Source organism: Lynx rufus, unplaced genomic scaffold (genome assembly GCF_022079265.1).
Source record: "Lynx rufus isolate CCGP_SWC_20201006 ecotype Redwood Valley unplaced genomic scaffold, mLynRuf1.p SCAF_10, whole genome shotgun sequence".
Lineage (NCBI taxonomy): Eukaryota > Metazoa > Chordata > Mammalia > Carnivora > Felidae > Lynx > Lynx rufus.
This window is the reverse complement of record NW_025814824.1, coordinates 8,659,079-8,676,122: the sequence shown is the minus strand read 5'-3', so window position 1 is coordinate 8,676,122 and position 17,044 is coordinate 8,659,079. Positions and strand designations below refer to the sequence as shown.

The 17,044-nt window shown below is 49.3% G+C and overlaps 1 protein-coding gene across 1 annotated transcript in view; it reads left to right on the top strand.

Moving 5' to 3' along the window:
* Nucleotides 1-262: 262 nt before the first annotated feature.
* The window catches only part of VLDLR (very low density lipoprotein receptor), a 30,061-nt gene continuing 13,279 nt past the window's right edge, over nt 263-17,044 (top strand). The window contains exons 1-3 of the mRNA XM_047097403.1: nt 263-367; nt 12,127-12,246; nt 16,279-16,401. Of these exons, the coding sequence (XP_046953359.1) occupies nt 286-367; nt 12,127-12,246; nt 16,279-16,401 (325 nt within the window). The 5' untranslated portion in view covers nt 263-285. The remainder of the gene's footprint in view (nt 368-12,126; nt 12,247-16,278; nt 16,402-17,044) is intronic.

Genomic DNA, 17,044 nt, shown 5'->3' with positions numbered 1-17,044 from the left:
CCCTCCCCTCCTCTGCAGCGCCTGCATTATCTTCTGCCCGCCGGCTCGGCTTGCACTGGTGCTGCAGCCCGGGGAGGTGGGTGGGTGGGTGGCTGGTGGGGAGGAGATTGTGCAAGTTGTAGGGGAGGGGGGGTGCCCTCTTCTTCCCCGCTCCCTTTCCCCCTTGCTAACTCCTTCCCCTCCTCCTCCCCCCTCCCCCCTCCCCGCCCCCACCTCCTTCCTCCTTCGCGAAGGGCTGGTAACTTGTTGTGCGGAGCGAGCGGCGGCACCATCCAGGCGGGCACCATGGGCACGTCCGCGCGCTGGGCGCTCTGGCTGCTGCTCGCGCTGTGCTGGGCGCCCCGGGAGAGCCGCGCCACCGGAGCGGGTGAGTGAGGACGCGCCCCTCCGCTGGCTGCCCGGACCCAGCCTGGGCGCCAGTGGGGGGTGGGGGGGGGCGAGGCCCGGGTCTCCTTTTGCCCACCCCCCTCCTAGGAGGCGCCTCTCCGCTCAGCTCGCCTTCTTTCCCTCCCAACCCTGGTGGCGCCTCTGAGCCGACTGTCATCGCCGCGGCTACGGGGAGCCGGGCTGGGGGGGGGGGCGGGCGGACAGCGGGATTTGGGGTATCCTAAAGCCTGGCCTGAACTCTTCATTCCCTAACACTGTCTCCCCCAGAGCCACTGCTTTGCCTCGTTTTTCACCCTGCTGGGTCGGGGCTGGGGAATGTGGGCTTCTGAGCCACTGAACAATGGTTCTGTCTGCCAGGCGGAGTGTTAGGAAGGAGGCAGAGGGCCGGGTCGGGCCGAGACGCGCTCGGGAGCCGGGGGCGCGCTCCTGGGACTTGAGGTGGTGGGGGGGGGGGGGGTGAGTGGGCGATGGACGCAGGTGGGCGTGTGCGGGGACGCGGGGCGCCGGGTGCAGGTCCTGGCAGCGAGACCCTGGCGGCGGCGGGGAGCGGGCGCACGTTCAATGGGCGGCAGCGGGCGGGCTCCCGGGGAGCCACTACAAGTGCACAGCTTGCTCACCCGGACTGCGACTCCCCCGGCGCCCGGTGGTCGCTCTGGAGTAGGGGTTCAAATAGGACTCCCCACTGGGTGTTCCTCCCCTGCTCGCTCCCCTTCGCGCAGTGTTTGTAAACCTCTCGGGTCTCGCGTACAGCTGAACGGGGGAGGGGAGCGGAACGAAGACTTAATCAGGTTAGTTTGCTGCTCTTGGTTCCCGGTGAGATTTCCTCGAGAGAAATTGAGCCCTAATCTGGTGACTGTGTAATTAGCCTTCATTCCAGACAATAGATCAAAGGGAGGAGCGCGAGTGGCGGTGGTGACGGCCGTGGAGTCCCCAGGGTCTGCCGCACTGGGCCCGGGGGCCCTGTGCTCAGCCACGCTCCGCTTGGAGCCGCACAACTTTGCTGGGCAGGCGACAGCAAGCCCTTCTAAGGATTCCGTGGGAAGCCTGGCGGGTCCCCGGAGTGATCTTGACAGGACAGCACGGGGCTTGCTGGCCAGCTCTACGGCAGTGGGACAGGAAGGTGCCCCCGTCCCGAGTACCCATTTCAGAGTCCCTAGCTCCTGCAGCCCGGTGGCCTAGGAGGCCGGCCTGCCTGCAGTCACGTGTCTCCTAAAGTGAGCCAACTTTACAGTGTGCGGTCAAGCAGCCTCTTTCGGGCAGGGCAGTACGTGGGGGCTTCAAGCCTCCGACCGCCCCCCTGCCCTTTGGTCCAGCTGTCCCGAGCGAGCATGTGAAGCAGGGACGGGCTTTTCTGCCCTCCGCGATTGGCTGGCCGCCCGAGCACGTTTGGGTTGGTCACATGTCTCCGCGTACAGCAGCCAGAGGAGTATTATCTTTAAGGGAATGTACAAGACCCGACAGGCTCCCCCGGACTGTTCGCTGAAATGCTTTCCCCTTGAAAAAGGCGAGTCCTGGAGATAGCCTCTAATGTGCCACACACGTTAAGGGCCTGGAAAAGTCCTGCCTACAAGAATTTGCAGACTGGAACATGAATCGTTAATGGATGAGCAATCCCAACTTATTCAACGATTTCTCACAATAGTGCGGTGCATTATACTTTCCGTAACATCTCAAAAGACTGAGGTATGCCAGAAACTATTGCTAACCGGCCAGGAGGTGGGAGACAGACTCATTTTTGGTGCATGTTCTGTTCCTATTCTTTTAATTTAACGTGTGATAGCTTTCCATGTGGGGTTAACTTTATCCTACAGGAAGCTGGGGATGCACTTGAACTGCTGAGATGGGTTAGCTGAAGCTCTATGTTCACCTTGGAAGAGGCAGGTGAGGGTCCCCTTGGCTCCCCTACGTCCACGTGTGAAACACGTGCGGAGCCATGAGTAGTGAAAAGTAGGAGCCCATGCAAGACTTAAATTCTTCCAAGGAAGAGAGGCACATCATTTTTCACCTGGATAGAATCTGGGGTTGGCCGAAGGAGGAATGGATCCCAAGCCAACCCAGACTGGCTCCTGTCTGAAGTTCAAAGTCCCAGGCCATTTGGGCCGGCTTTTGGCCGTTTTCTCTACATCCCTTCTTCCCAAACCCTCCCCACATCCATACATGCTCACGGTAGCCATATAAAATATTCTAGGATGGGGGAGGGGCAGCTGTGCCCTGATATCCTGGCCTGGAACTTAGGCCAACAAGAGAGGTTGAAGTTCAGTAGTGTAATATGCCTGATGGCAGACACCTGGGAGTTTTAGCACATGTTCCTCCAGCCCAGGTGCTCAGGATTAGGCTGTGGGGTACCACATTTTCAAGCCAGAGTCTGGAAGAACCAAGGTGTTATGAGGGGTATTCAGATGTGGCCAGCACCCAGGAAAATGAGTAGGCAGAAACTTCTCTAACTTCGGGAGTCGGCTGGGGAAGCCGGCAGTAAGAGGAGACCTGGAGGGCAAGGAGCAAATAAACTTGAGCCAGCCTGTAGCACCGCGGGAAAGTGTCACGGCGATCACGAGCCTCAGGCCGAGGAATGAACATGTGAGTCTGGACTCCTTAAGGAGGATCACCAGGCAAGTGACAGCTTCCTCAAGCCGGAGCACCTCCCTTCCGGGCAGTGGCCTGTTGCTACTCCATGTGACATTTGGCTGTAATGTCTGTCCTGTGTTGTTAGGATTCTTTCCTTTTCCAGCCTGCGGCCCCAGATGCCTGATGCCTGCGTAAAGGCCAAGTGCAGCCAACTGTTGAGACTTTACCACAATAAGCAAAGGTAGTAAGGGCACGGCAGTCCCCTTGCTTTGAAGAAGTCCTGATCGAAGTGTTTCTGCCTTTCGTAAAGTCAAATAATCATCAATTTGATTTCACGGGAGCAGTTTGACTACCACCTACTGCTCGAGACGCGATGAAAAGTAGTTCCAAGCCCCTTCTACTCCACAAGTATCAAACTGATAAGACCACAAGAACTCCTCAAACATGGCCGTAAGGTCAAGGGAGTGGGTAGCTCTCAGGCACATGGCTTTGCGTTTTGAGCCAAAGATGGGAAGACTCCGAACACAGCATAGGTAAATGGGTACCTCAGAGTAAATATCTAGAGCGTTTTCCATTTCTTACAGAACATGAGTGAAGCTGTCCTTTTTGGTAGAAAGAAGAACGATCAAGGGTAGGCGGTTACCTGTTTTATGTCAAGTCATAATTACGTTTACTGTGGCTACTGACCGTTCTTTGGAAAGCCACCTTCACCTACTAGCCTAGGAGACGTTAAATGCCTCAAAGGGCTGTGATAAGGTCTGTAATGATGTTTATGATACATGTACCTGCCTTAGGAGAGCTGTTCAGGGTGTGCCTCTCTCTAGATGGTTAGTTGATAGACTCAGCATGGTCGAGTGTGTTCCCTTCTACTTTAAGTCAATCTCAAGAGGGTTCTCAGGGCACAGCACGAAGACCACTTCCAAGACAAAGGGTCCAAAAATACCTTCTGCAGAGGTGACGGAGGAGATGTATCTGTTGAGCAGAAGTGGTCCAGGGACATTTTTTTCCCCCTCTCCCCAGCTGAAGAATTTTTAGCTAGGAAATTGGAGGACTGATTGCTTTTTAGTTTGCAGACTTCACTGTAGCAGAAATCTTGCTGGATCATTTCCCTCTGCCCTTTTCAATATGAATTGGTGTCCCTTGGCTAACCTGTTTTGTTGACTTAGCAGTAAAAGCTCTAAGCATGGCTAATGCCACCTGGTTAGATACACTAGCCCCGCAGCAGCAACGCCCTGAGAGGGCAGGTGATACCTTAAAGTTAGCCTATTTTTTCCTTCGTGCGATGTGTCCTGGGAAAGCTTAGGCCTGCTGGTTATATGGGGGCCCTAAATTAAGCACAAGGATGCCTGCTGGGTGCTGGGAGACTTCGTACAGAGATTATGCAAAAAAAAAAAAAAAAAAGGAAGGGGGTGCTTAATGTTTGCTTGGAGAGCCTTTGACTTCTTTGTATTTTAAAAATGTTCCATGGGTGGATAGAGTTAGGGAAGGGCATGCACGCTCTTGTTTTTAAAAGGTAACTTTGGGGACAGAAACTAGAAGATGGGGACCACTGGCTGGAGTGGATGATTTTGCCACCAACTCAGGTCTTCTGGGTTGGCCCTCCTGGCTAGGAGCCTTTATGTATATAGCCATTTATGTATATGCTTTTGGCGGTAGGGGGGTGGGGCCGGGCTTGCAACTTGCCCAGCAAAGGAGATGATAAAACCTTGCTGATAGACAACATTTGCAAATTGCTTCGCGGGTTCGGATGTTATAACCTCACACTTCCCCCTAAATACATTTGCAAATTACTTCACGTGTTACCACTTAATTCTTCCCACCAAATACTGTTGAGTTGTAGACAGCCCCTAGTCTTTCGTTTTTCTAGAGACTTCCCAAGACCTGACTTATTAACTCATCTGCAGGTTCCCTGAGTAGGTGGTAGAGTCACACTGGCGTCCCTTGTACTTCTGCTTATAACCACTGGACATCCATCTACTGAGCACCACCAGGCATGGCCAGGGGGTGGGGGTGGGGGGTGGACACAGTAACTACGGACTTGGTCCTTTCTTTCATGGCATTTGGTCTAGTGGGGAAGTCAGATCAGAAGATCAATGCTCCAGGGGCACCTGGGGTGGCTCAGTCAGTAAAGCGTCCGACTTCAGCTCAGGTCATGATCTTACAGTTGGTAGGTTCGAGCCCCGCGTCAGGCTCTGTGCCGACAGCTCAGAGCCTGGAGCCTGCTTCGGATTCTGTGTCTCCCTCTCTCTCTGCCCCTCCCCCACTCAGGCTCTGTCTCTGTCTCTCAAAAATAAAAATAAACGTTAAAAAAAAATTTAAAAAAAGAAAATCAATGCTCCAAAGACAGCCTGGACTACAAGCTCTGGAGAGAAGTGAGCAGATCCGTATTAAGGGCTTAATCATACAACAGGCAGATAGCAGCCAAAGGTCACAGGAGTTCTCCCCCGCTACGTGTGTGATAGCCTATGTTTTGCCAATCGTCCCCAAGCACTTAGACCTGAATCTGACCAAGCCAGACACTGTTCCACCTCTGCAGATGATCTTACAAAAGTGATGAGATTCGAGCAAGAGTGGGTTGCTACCAACGTGACCAAAGAGCACTAAAACATGTCCAAAGTGAAATCCGGGTCCCCTACGTCAAATTTCTAACTTTACCAGTTAGCTGCTGCTACTGTTTCCCTGGGTCTTGGAAGCTTGCTGCTCACAGGGAAATGAGGCCGATGTACCCTCACTGACACACTCCCCCCCGCAGATCAGTGTGGAAAGCGCACAGTTTTTAGGTAATAAAGTGGCACAAAGATGAGGTGACGGTACGCCCACAGGCAGAGGGAAGAGTGGATTTTATAGCATAGAGTCTCTCCACCCAGGAATACTCATCAGTGCCCAAAGAATCTTTAGAGGTCAGGAACCTGGTCCCAAGTTACAAATTCTAGGCCCTTCCTAACGGGCCTAGAAGATATAGAGATGGAAACAGGCAGGTAGGACAAGTATTCCTAGTACGTGACACCCATGTGACAGGCACAGGGGACCACGGTGAAGCAGCCAGACCTCACCTGGTTGGTCAAGAGAGGACCTGAGGGCCTCATTCAAGGGCAGACCTCTGTGCACACTTATCCAGTGGATAAGTGGACGGGAGTACCGTGAGTAACAGTGAAGACACAGGCCTGGGGAAGGGGGTGGGTCCCTGGGTGTACTCGCAGCAGGTGGCTGGTGGGAACCAAGAGGGAAAAGTTGGGTGAAGTAGGGAGGGAGCAAGGCTCAGCCCTAGAGCCGGTGAGAAGCCTAGAAGCAATACGACCCTTGGCTTTTCAGGCCACTCTAGGCTGCTCGAATCGCCGTGTCGATTTGGATGGAGACTGTGGCAACCCGGAGGCAGAGAAACTGGAGAGGAATTCACATCAAGTAAGGGATGAGAGCCTGGACAGGGCCAGGGCCTGATGGCGAAACATCAGGGGACAAGAACCGGGGCTCCCTACCGGACCACTGGTTTCAAGCAAGGGAGGGAGCCCCTCAAGAATAGGGCTCCTGGGGAAGAAAAGAGAGACTTTAGAACTTATTTATGGTGCATGGCTGTTAAGGCATCTTGACTGAGTTTGACCTGCCTCAGGTTGTCACCATACTGTCAGCCTTAAGACCAGCATTTGTCACCTGTGTCCATCCAGTGATGGGCGGGACAGCTTATGGGGGCAAGAGATGTGCAGTCCAATCCCTAAAATGACATAGTCCCTTCTGCTGTGGTGGAATCTTAGCCTCCTAACCTTGAGGGAATGATTTCCGAGTGTGATCAGGGCCCAGCAACACCAGTTCTGTCTGGAAACTCAGAAATGCAAGCGTGGGCCCCGCTCTGCTCCCACTGCATTTGGAACTCTCGTGCTGACTTAGCCGTCCACCCGCCACGGAAACTAGTAGCTCCCCAATATGCCGCAACTTGGCCAATGTGCCCTAGACAAGAACCAAGCTCTGTAGTCCTTGTAGAAGCCCCCCTCCCACCTCGCTGAAGATACTCCAGCAGCTTTTTCTTTTTAAATGAAAATGGGGGAGGGATGGAACACCATCCCTCAACAATAAGACTGTGTTAGGATAGCGTCATCCGGACAGGTGAGACTGCCTAATTCTGGATTGCTTTCAACTGACTCCACTACCTGAGTCGCCAAAAATCAACAGAAATATTCTAGCGGGAAGTAGTCCTGAGTTAGGTGTTTTAGATTGTGGGCATGCTCAGTGTCTGGAGACCGAATGCCCGGGTTCAAATTCTCATACCACCCAAGGGCTGTACCTCCCCCCCTTCTGTGGACAGGTTTCCTGATACATAGATGGGGCATCGTAACGTTCAAAGTATACGATTCAGAATCTACCTGAATTAAAAGACTAAAGTCTTAGAGCTGCGTTTAGCAAACGATGTTTAAAAAATTATTTACCCACAGTTCCTGAGATTATCTGAATCTAATGTCAATGGAAACACGGTCAGTGGGACTGTAAGATTCACTTGTTTCAGTGAATGAGAAGGATTAACCTACGTATTTAACAGTTTTTTGCTGGTTATGGCAAGTGCTTTAGAGGCTGACTCGAGGGCAGGGACACAACATTTGTGCCCGACACTCAGGCTGTTTTCCTGACTTCCTGTCACTAACTAGCCTCCTCTCCCGAGAGAGAAAACTGCTTTGCTGACTCAGAAGTCAGCTTGTCCTGAGAGGAGTTTTAGCCTGTAAATAGAAAGATTGGCATTAAAGTAGCAGCGAAAGTGAGCGGGACTAAAAATAAATGCCCTCGGTGGCCCCAGAAGTAGCAAAACAAATGGACTCAAGAAATTCCTGTAGATAACACCCCTGTGCTCTAGCGATGAGAGAGAGAGAGAGACATCTGAATGCTTGGCCCTGCTGGTCCCAGCACAGTGACATCCTGAGCCCCTAGGTGCAGGTTCAAATTCATACCTGAGCCCGATACTCAGAAACCCCTCTGCACTCAGGGCCACCCGGAGCCCTCTTGGGAAATGCGCAGCCCACGTTGGAGGGTTTGTATTTACTGTGAGATCTGTACAGTTCAATGAAGCTTCCATACTGTTCTTCCCTGTTAACCTTTGCGGGGAAAGTTAGACAACAGCAGATCGACTTCTATAGGCATTGAAAACTCTGAATTTCTTGGAGCCAGTCAATTGCCAACCTGTCTGGGAAGCAGCATTCACTCTTTAGGTAAACGAGGTTCCTGGGACAAGGGTGCCTTGAACTAAGTTTGCAGGGTCTGATTCCACGTGTGCGAGTGACAGAATTAGGCAGCTGGCCTTTGACAGACACTCCTGGGCCTTCGTTCATGACACGATAATGCAAACAGCTGTGACTAGGTCCATAGGTGGCTACGTACAAGCGACTTCCTACCCACTGACCCAAAAGGGGAGGGATATTCATTCTTAAGTAGCAGAGCTAAAAGAAAACCCAGATCTAGGCCAACAGTTTGAGGTCTTAAAGCAACAGAAAGAGCCCTTTTTAAATCCTTAAACACAAAACTCCTGTGTTGAAAAGAAAGCCTTCCCAGTGGAAACAGGTGGATTCCCCTGGTTCGTGACCAGGTTCCCCACGGTCATGGCCTTTCTCCCTGGTTCGACCACCCTTTTGGTGCTAAGGCATTCCCATGAAACCTCATGGCTTTGAGGAACCTGCCAAAAAACACACTTACTCCAACTGTTCTCCTTTCTGAGCTAAGAGACGCTGGGATACAGATGTCTAGAGCCTCTACTTACAGGGTTATTTTTTGAGGCATCGGCGGCCTTAGCTTAGCCTAAGAATTAACAGCACCTTGGGTATAGATGATTGCAAGCTCACCCCGTTCGCTTTATGCAAGACTAATGCTGAACCTGAGACTTAACTGTCATGGATGAAAATAGACTACAGGTCCACAATCCTGTAATCCCCCAAAAGCTTTGGAAACCTAAAGCTTCTTAACTTGTTTGGTGCTTTCGGTTCTCCCGGAGCTGTGTACGGCCACATTGCCAGCTGAGCACCAAAACGGGTGAGGGAGAATCTTTCTGAAACCTGGACAGAAGACACACAGCCCTGCAGCCTGGCTGAGGTCACAGCAGTCGAGATTCTGGCGTCAAAGCCCTGGTTGCTGTGCACAAGGCAGGGGATTAAACCGAATCGGGAGGACTTCCTGCCCAGGAGGCATCTCTCACGACTGAGTGCTTAGATAACAAGAAACTGAGGCAGGGCCAAAAAGACTTAAGGTGTTTACTCACCTCTCTTTAAAGAAGGCATCGTTTATAAGGCAGCCAGCCAGCCTTACCCACCCCCACCCCGACCCTGCTCCCCTTTTAAACAAGCAGCAACAGTCAATAGCTTGTCTCCACATCTAACCCCCATGGTAATGGAGAATCTTGTGTATGTCCTGGCAAAACATACTTTTATGACAGTCGGGCAGAAGCTTGGGTGGGGTAGAAATATCTGAGATCACAAAAGGTAGAAAGTAAACTTCTGTTTGTCTTACGGCCTTGGAATACACACGAAGAAAACAGTTATGACTCCTGGTGTCAGCTCAGGTCGTGGTACCACAGTTCGTGAGTTCAAGCCCCGCGTGGGGGCTCTGCACAGGCAGCGTGGAGCCTGCTTGGGATTCTGTCTCCCTCTCTCCCTGCCCCTCCCCGTGCACTCGCGCATGCTCTCTCTCTCTCTCTCAAAATAAAGAAACAAACAAACAAACTTAAAGAAAAGGCTAATGTCTGTCCGGAGTCTGCTCAGGATCTGCCCTTAAAGCAGCGTTGCTGGAATTTTAGTGTCACTTAGGACTGACTGTTGGCTACAGCTGTGTTCAGAGACCCTCCTTAAAGGTGCCGGTGAACCCAACGCCAGCCTTACTATACTGCGTGCCTGTCCCACATCCCTGGCCAGCTTGGGTGTCCATGTACTCTGCGGCTTCCAAACTCACTGTCACCATCTTTCGGTACCTCGCCCTCGGAAAAGCGACATTTGACACCTACTTTCTTCTCCCCGTCCAAGCCTGATTGTGCGGTTACCTTTTGGGTGCTGTAGATATCCATGTCTGAGTTTGTGGCTCATTTTGACTCAACAACCTTTGGCACTAAAACCTTGAGAAACAAATTTAGAGCCTTCCCGTCTCCACAGCGTCCTCATGGCAACCTGACTGGTCTTCCCAACCATATTTCTATCGATGTTCTCTGATGACTGACTGTTCTTTGTCTGCTTTTCACATAGAGTACTCTAAGTAGATCCTGACCAGTCCTATAGCCCTCAGAAGTCGTGGGGACAGAGAACTGAAGCCAGTGGCCCCTAGAGCAGCACTGGGAACAGTCACAATCTATCGAGACTATATGCCTGGTGTGGGGGGGGAGGCAGCCACTCCAAATCGGTTAGGAGTATAAAAATCAGCAGGTACCACTTCTTGGCAACAACATCTACCCTTCTTTTTTTAACTTTTTAAAAAATATATATTTATTTTTGAGAGAGAGAGAGAGACAGACAGACAGACCAGGAGCAGGGGAGGGGCAGGGAGAGAGGGAAACACAGAATCCGAAGCAGGCTCCAGGCTCCGAGCTGTCAGCACGGAGCCCGACGCAGGGCTCGAACACACGAATCCTGAGACCGTGACCTGAGCCAAAGTTGGACGCTTAACAGACTGAGCCACCCAGGCACCCCAACACCTACCGTGCTGGATCCCTGACACCTTACCCCCAATAACCTACTTGTGGAATGAACACATAGTATGAAATACAGGTAGGGAACGCCATCAAAACACACTGCTTTGTAGCTGGGGCCCCGCTTAGCTAGACCCTTGACAACAGAATGGCCCATACAGCTACCGATACATTTAGTAGCTAAGAATGTACATTCATAGGGCAAAGCTGACTTGGACCAAAATTCGTGTCCGCCAGGGAATTAGCCACGCGGGTCTAGAATGCCCCCGGACAGTGGGGAGGAGCCGAACGCAGGGAGGCCAAGGAGAGTATTGTGTACTCAGCACAAGAGTTCTAGTCTGTGCTTGGCACTGTCCCATCTGCTCTCAGGCCAGCAACACCACAGCTGCAGATACTGAAAGGTGGCAGGGCATCGGACGGCTTTCTGCCGGGAAGGCCTCCCTAAGTAATCTGTACGAGCCACGGGGCACCTCTCGTCTTCTCGCCTCTTTGCAGTATATACTTGCATTAAGCAACCAGATCCTTGCCTTTGAGCTCAAAGAAATCGCATCCTCCAGAAGGACAGACATAATGGTAGGAAACACCTGAATGCTAGCTGTCCCATGCCAGGCAAAAAAAAAAAAAAAGACGCTCTACTTACAAGTATGAGTGTATACCACTGTGTGAAGTAAATACCCATCAGAAAATGGAGATTCAGAGAAATAGACCCCAGGACTGTGGTTCTACCCGCCCTTCCCCGCCCCCGTCACTAAAAAGGATCTCTTCACCTCTCAACTGTACCTTCTTGATCTTTGTCGTTGAGCCATTTTGTAAGCTTGTCTTTTTCTAATTAGACCTCAAATCCTAAGATGAAGAGCCATGTACTAAACCTCTATTCTGTCCCTTCCTTGCTACCCCTTCTAAATCTCCCTTAGTCTGCTTGTAATAAGGGGCATCCTCTGTGAATCACAGTATAGAATATGGCCAAGAAATGCTATTAATGGATTAGGATTTGGCTGTGTGATTATAGCTACATGAATGAGTTAAAGGAGGGGAAACAAAGCTAGAGGCAGGTGAAGCCCAACCCCACTCCCCGTGTTTTCTGGACGATCCAGGTTCCTTCTTTCTTGGTCTGGCTCCATTAGCCCAGGATCACTACTGCAGACACCGGGGCCACTTTTCACGAGCCAGAAAGGAAAAATGGGCAGGAAAATGGGATCCCTATCGCTTCGAGGACAGTTCCCAAAAGTCCTATTTACTATTTCTGTTGATATTCCAGTAGCCAGACCTTAGCCCCATCCATGGCTATGCGTCACTGCAAGACAGGCTGGGAAATCTAGTCTTCCCCAGATCGCATGCGCCCAGCTAAGAACTCAGTCGCAGTCAGTCGTTGCTCCAGTGCCCACCCCACCCTGGCCCCTAGAATGTTCTACCTGCCGAGTCTGCAGCTGCCCCTCCAAGAAGGACCCTATCCACGGGTTTTGGGGTAACTTGCATGTCTGAATTACCACACTTGTATCCCAGCTTAGCTAAGCACTCCCTCCTGATTTTAGGAAGAAAAGCCAAATGTGAACCATCCCAATTCCAGTGCACAAATGGCCGCTGTATCACGTTGTTGTGGAAATGTGATGGGGACGAAGACTGTGCTGACGGCAGCGATGAAAAGAACTGTGGTAAGTAAAGAGCCTGGCAGCATCACTGGCCTCCCCACGAGGACACATGCATTTGCCGTGACGCTCTTTCTAAATGTATTGAGGTTCGGAAACTATGATCCATGGCTAAGAATTGCCCTGAAATAGATTGATTGAATGATAAATAAATAAATAGGTAAATAAATAAATAAATAAATAGGGTGCCTGAGGGGCTCAGTTAAGAATCTGGCTCTTAATCTCAACTCAGGTCATCATCTTGAGGTTCATGAGTTCGAGCCCCGCATCAGGCTCTGCGCTGACAGCATGGAGCTTGCTTGGAATTCTCTCTGCACCTCTCCTGCTCGTGCACTCTCTCTCCCTCTCAAAATAAATTAACATTTTTAAAAATATATTAAAAATTATATATTTTAATACATTTTATTTTTTAGTTAATAAATATAAATATATTCAATATATATTTCGTATATATCATATATGTTAAATACTTAAATTATAATATAAAATATTATAATAAAAATATTTATTAAATATATTTGATATATTTTATATATTAAAAATATATAAAAACTCCAAAGAGTCTATACGTCCTGGTCTAGAGGAATATAGTTGAATGTTTGACATGGGGCTATCAACCTGAGTGTGGGACGTGGAAGACAAAGTGGAGGTGCTTTCAAATGATCAGGCTTGCTTTGTAGATCAGGCAAACATGTGGTAGAGGAAGCAAGGAGAGGGGACCCCAGGACCCGAAGCAGAGACAGACAGAAGCTTGCTTGGAACAGACTTCCGTTTATTTAATTCTCAAATGGCTCTGATCCCCACCCCTGAAAATAAAGGAAGCCACGAGCAGTAAGAAATCCCCTAAGGTTTTATAAGGTTAATAAACTCCTGGCATAGAAAATACAGGCCAGTGCAGATCATACATCACAGTACAGAATATGGTAAGGATTTTTTTTTTTTAATTCTCTACCTACCACAACTGGTAATTCTAAAGCATTAAGCAGAGTGCAAGACAGTCTTTCCCCAGGAAAGTGGGGATATACCATCATAAGCATTGATCAGCATCTATCCAAAGATCATTGTGAGAAATGGCCCTATGCAATCTGTGTACCCTCGTGTTGAGCCACCACAGCTGAGAAATACATATCAAGGTGGCACGGAGGTACCCTGAATATATGCCCCAGTTTGCTTTTTGATCCCTTTGTTCTGTGGTATAAAAATCCTGAAACGATGTTGTGTACGAATGCCGGGGACAACACTGTCATTTGCCTCTTAAAAGATGTTATATACACACATGTCCGCTGTACAAATTAGAAACACGCAAGAAAAATAGAAGCCAAATGTAGATTGCATCAATTGCCATCTCGTTATGCCTTTCTCTGCTTTTTCATGCATCATTACAAAAATGGCATAGCCTAAGCATCATGGCAGACGATCTTATGCTTGAGCTCGCCGAGCAATAGCATAGGTGTTTGTACATCGAAATAGGGACTAGCAGCTCATTTGGAAACAACAGAAAGTCCTTTCTAGTCTCAGGGAAGAAACTCATCTCCAGTCTCAGGACCAAGAGTCTTCCTGGCATCAATATGCCCCTATTTACACCCTAAAACTGGGATTTTAGTCTATCCTACAAGACATGGAGTTCTTGCCACTGCTAGGTTACGTAGGTGATATAAATCCTTCACGAAGTATCTCCCTGCAAGGACTCACTCTTGGCAACTCTTCTTTTGGAAAGTAACAATTCTTCCTGCATTCCCAAATGTATATTTGGCAAGACCCATTGTTCTTTGTCTTTCATTGTTCTTTCCAGAAGCCTCCTTTTACCATCTAACTTGGTAGCACCTAACCTGGGGCCTCTTAGGGGTCACCACTGGCTTTTCCTAAAAATAGTCTCCACCTCAGTAACTTCCAGACACACAGCAGGAAGATTGAGAAGATTTGAGGAGGTAGATGTAGTTATCACTCACAATCACATGAGGTGGTAAAAATTAAATATATCCTTGGCCAGAATTGGTCTCTGCCTCGTGGTTCTGAAGGTAGAGAAGGAACATGGGAGCCCTGCTCAGGGAAGCTCTGAATGCTTGTTTTGAGATCTTCCTCCCTGGAAGAAAAAGGCAGCAGAAACGCTTAAAACTCAGAAAGCCTTGTAGTATTCTTCCTATCCAGCCTCTTGATGCTGAACTTGGTTGCAATTTCAGCAGGGCTGTTTCTTTCCAGCGTGTCGACCAGCATTTTCAGTCAGTTGAAGGGGAGACTCCAGAAGGCAGGTGCTTCCGTGGGTCTCAGTAACTCATTGTTTTACAAGTGTTGGGCTGATCTGATTAATCAGTAACTTTAGCTCTCTGAGGAGGAAACAGGTAGCCCTCCTTCCCGGTGGCACACCTGAATCTCTATCCACTTCTTCAGGTCCCATTCCAACAGCCTTTCTTGACCCTCCCAGACTGTGTTCAGAATGGAGAGAGACAAACTCAAGCAATTTGTCTGTCCCTGTTTGCCGTCACACTTTGCAGAGTCTCCCCTCTTGCCCATCCCTGTACCATTTTAATCTGTCTTCAAACCAGTGTGGTCTCCTTAAAGCCATTTCCTGCCTCCTCTTCCTGAGGACCATCACAGGTTGAATTGCAGCAAGCAGCTCTATGGATGTTCTAGCACCTTCCTACATGCGCGGGAGCACATGGGCCCTGGATATGGCCTTCACCATTAATACTGGGGTTTGAGTATTTCAGGGATTTTACAAACAGGTGCGAATCCAAGAGCCAATGTGGCTTTTCTTGTTTCCTTGGCTACACAATTCAAGGAGATGAATAATCCTTTTCAGATCATCATGATTCATCACCACAATGTGAGTTCTCGGAATTGACCGTAGTCACGATTTCCCCTGCCACACGGTGTCTGAGGCGAAACGAGAGCGGCCCTGTACTTTAGCGTCCCCTACACCCTGCAAGTTGTATGCAGCTCAAACCCTGGACCTGAAGCAGTCCCTTTCAAGTTTTTAGCAAATTAATGGGGTTTATGCTGATTTACCAGTACAGAATATTCGTTCGAGAAGATCTTAAACTGGAAATTTAGGTAGAAAGTATAGGCACATGAGAGAAGGACAACATAGCCTGGGAAGGATGAGCCTAGAACACCCTGTGTGGCTGCTTATTGAGATTCCTCTTTCTTTCTGACTCCCTTGTGGAGAAGGTGACCAAGCCACCCGGCTGGTTTAAGAGAGTCCGGGTAGCCTGGTTAGTACTTGGATGGGAGAGAGTCCGGGTTTATGCTTATCTTCCTGGTATTTAACAGTGTCCCCTTCCTCCTGAGATTTTCCTTATTTGGACAACAACCTGAGTCACCAAAATTCTAGGAGAAAAGTCCTGCCCTAGTAGGAATTCACAGACACGTGATACCTTGTTATAGGCGACTTTCACTCTAGGCCTCAAAGAGACTGGTAGCTTCCACAGCGGCTTCGGTGACTTTCAGTCAGTCGATGTTAGTCTGTCTCTAGGACTCTAAATGTGACTTCTTTTGTCCTCGTGTTTAAGCTTTTTCTGTTTCTTACTGGGCGGGTTCCTCCACCCCAACAGACCTGTAGGAGTGACAGTATTCAGTCCTGAAGCGTGTCCCAACTCTACACTAAACCCGTGGACTGTTTAGAGAAGCCCCTAGAACAATTGTACTGTGATCCAGTCATAGGATGGAATGTTTGGCTTTTAAACCTTAAGGAGGTTATTTGAATGACTTGGAAGAAATGCATAAAAGCATGAAACTATGACTTACACTCAACAATATGAAACTTGCAAGAAGTTCATTAGGAAGTATCCCTGAGCTGTCAGGTAATGAGCAACCTTACCGTGACTTCTGTCCCCTCCAGCTCTCTCAAGTGGGCCCCTTTCTCCTCTGGAAAAGTGAAAATAGGTTTTTCTAGTGTTCTCCTGGACACTGTCACAGTTGAGAGCCAATTGACTCAGTCTTATTGTTAGAAGCCAACGTACCAGCATTCATTTTTACCCCCCATGGGAATATAAGCTCTTGGGTGACTTCGACTTTAACCCTGCAAATACACTTTTGTAGTGAAGAAGACATGTGCCGAGTCGGACTTTGTTTGCAACAATGGCCAATGTGTCCCCAGCCGGTGGCAGTGTGACGGAGATCCCGATTGTGAAGACGGCTCTGACGAAAGCCCCGAACAGTGCCGTGAGTGACTGCTTTGGACCTTAACGTTTCCAGGCTGGTTTGTGTCTCAGAGCTCCAAGTATGGTTTCATCTGAAACTTGGTTGTAGTTTCCCTTTGCCGACCGTGATGTGTAGGCCCTTTGACTCCAAGGTCAGTCGAGTCACGAACAGTCGATCCGTGTCCTTTAAAGAATGTTCTCCCTAGTCTAACAAGACTCACGTCCTCTTGGGTAGCTTCACTATTGAATATTTACGACGGAAGCCAGCAGATTTGATGAAGAACTCCTTGACTAGGTGCATAGATTGCAAATGTTTGGTAATCAGGACTCCGAGCAGATGGCACTGTGGTCCTGGAAGCTGAGCTATATGAGGGACCACTTGCGCCAAGGATAAGCTTTTAGATGCACAGCTTAGGCGATTGGAAAAAAAAAAAAATCAATTACTGATGGGGTAAGGTGGCTAAATATAGGGGGACATCGTGATTTTTAACAAACCTGTTACCTAAGGTTATTGAAGTAGGGTAAAGCTTACAGCTTGTTCTTAAATAAGAGAAACCTCATAGGTATTCAAAGGTCTATCTGTGTCCCTAGGCTGATATTCAGGAAACGGTCTGTGACATCACAGAAGAGGAGGATTTGGGACAGATAAATTGGGATCCTTTGAC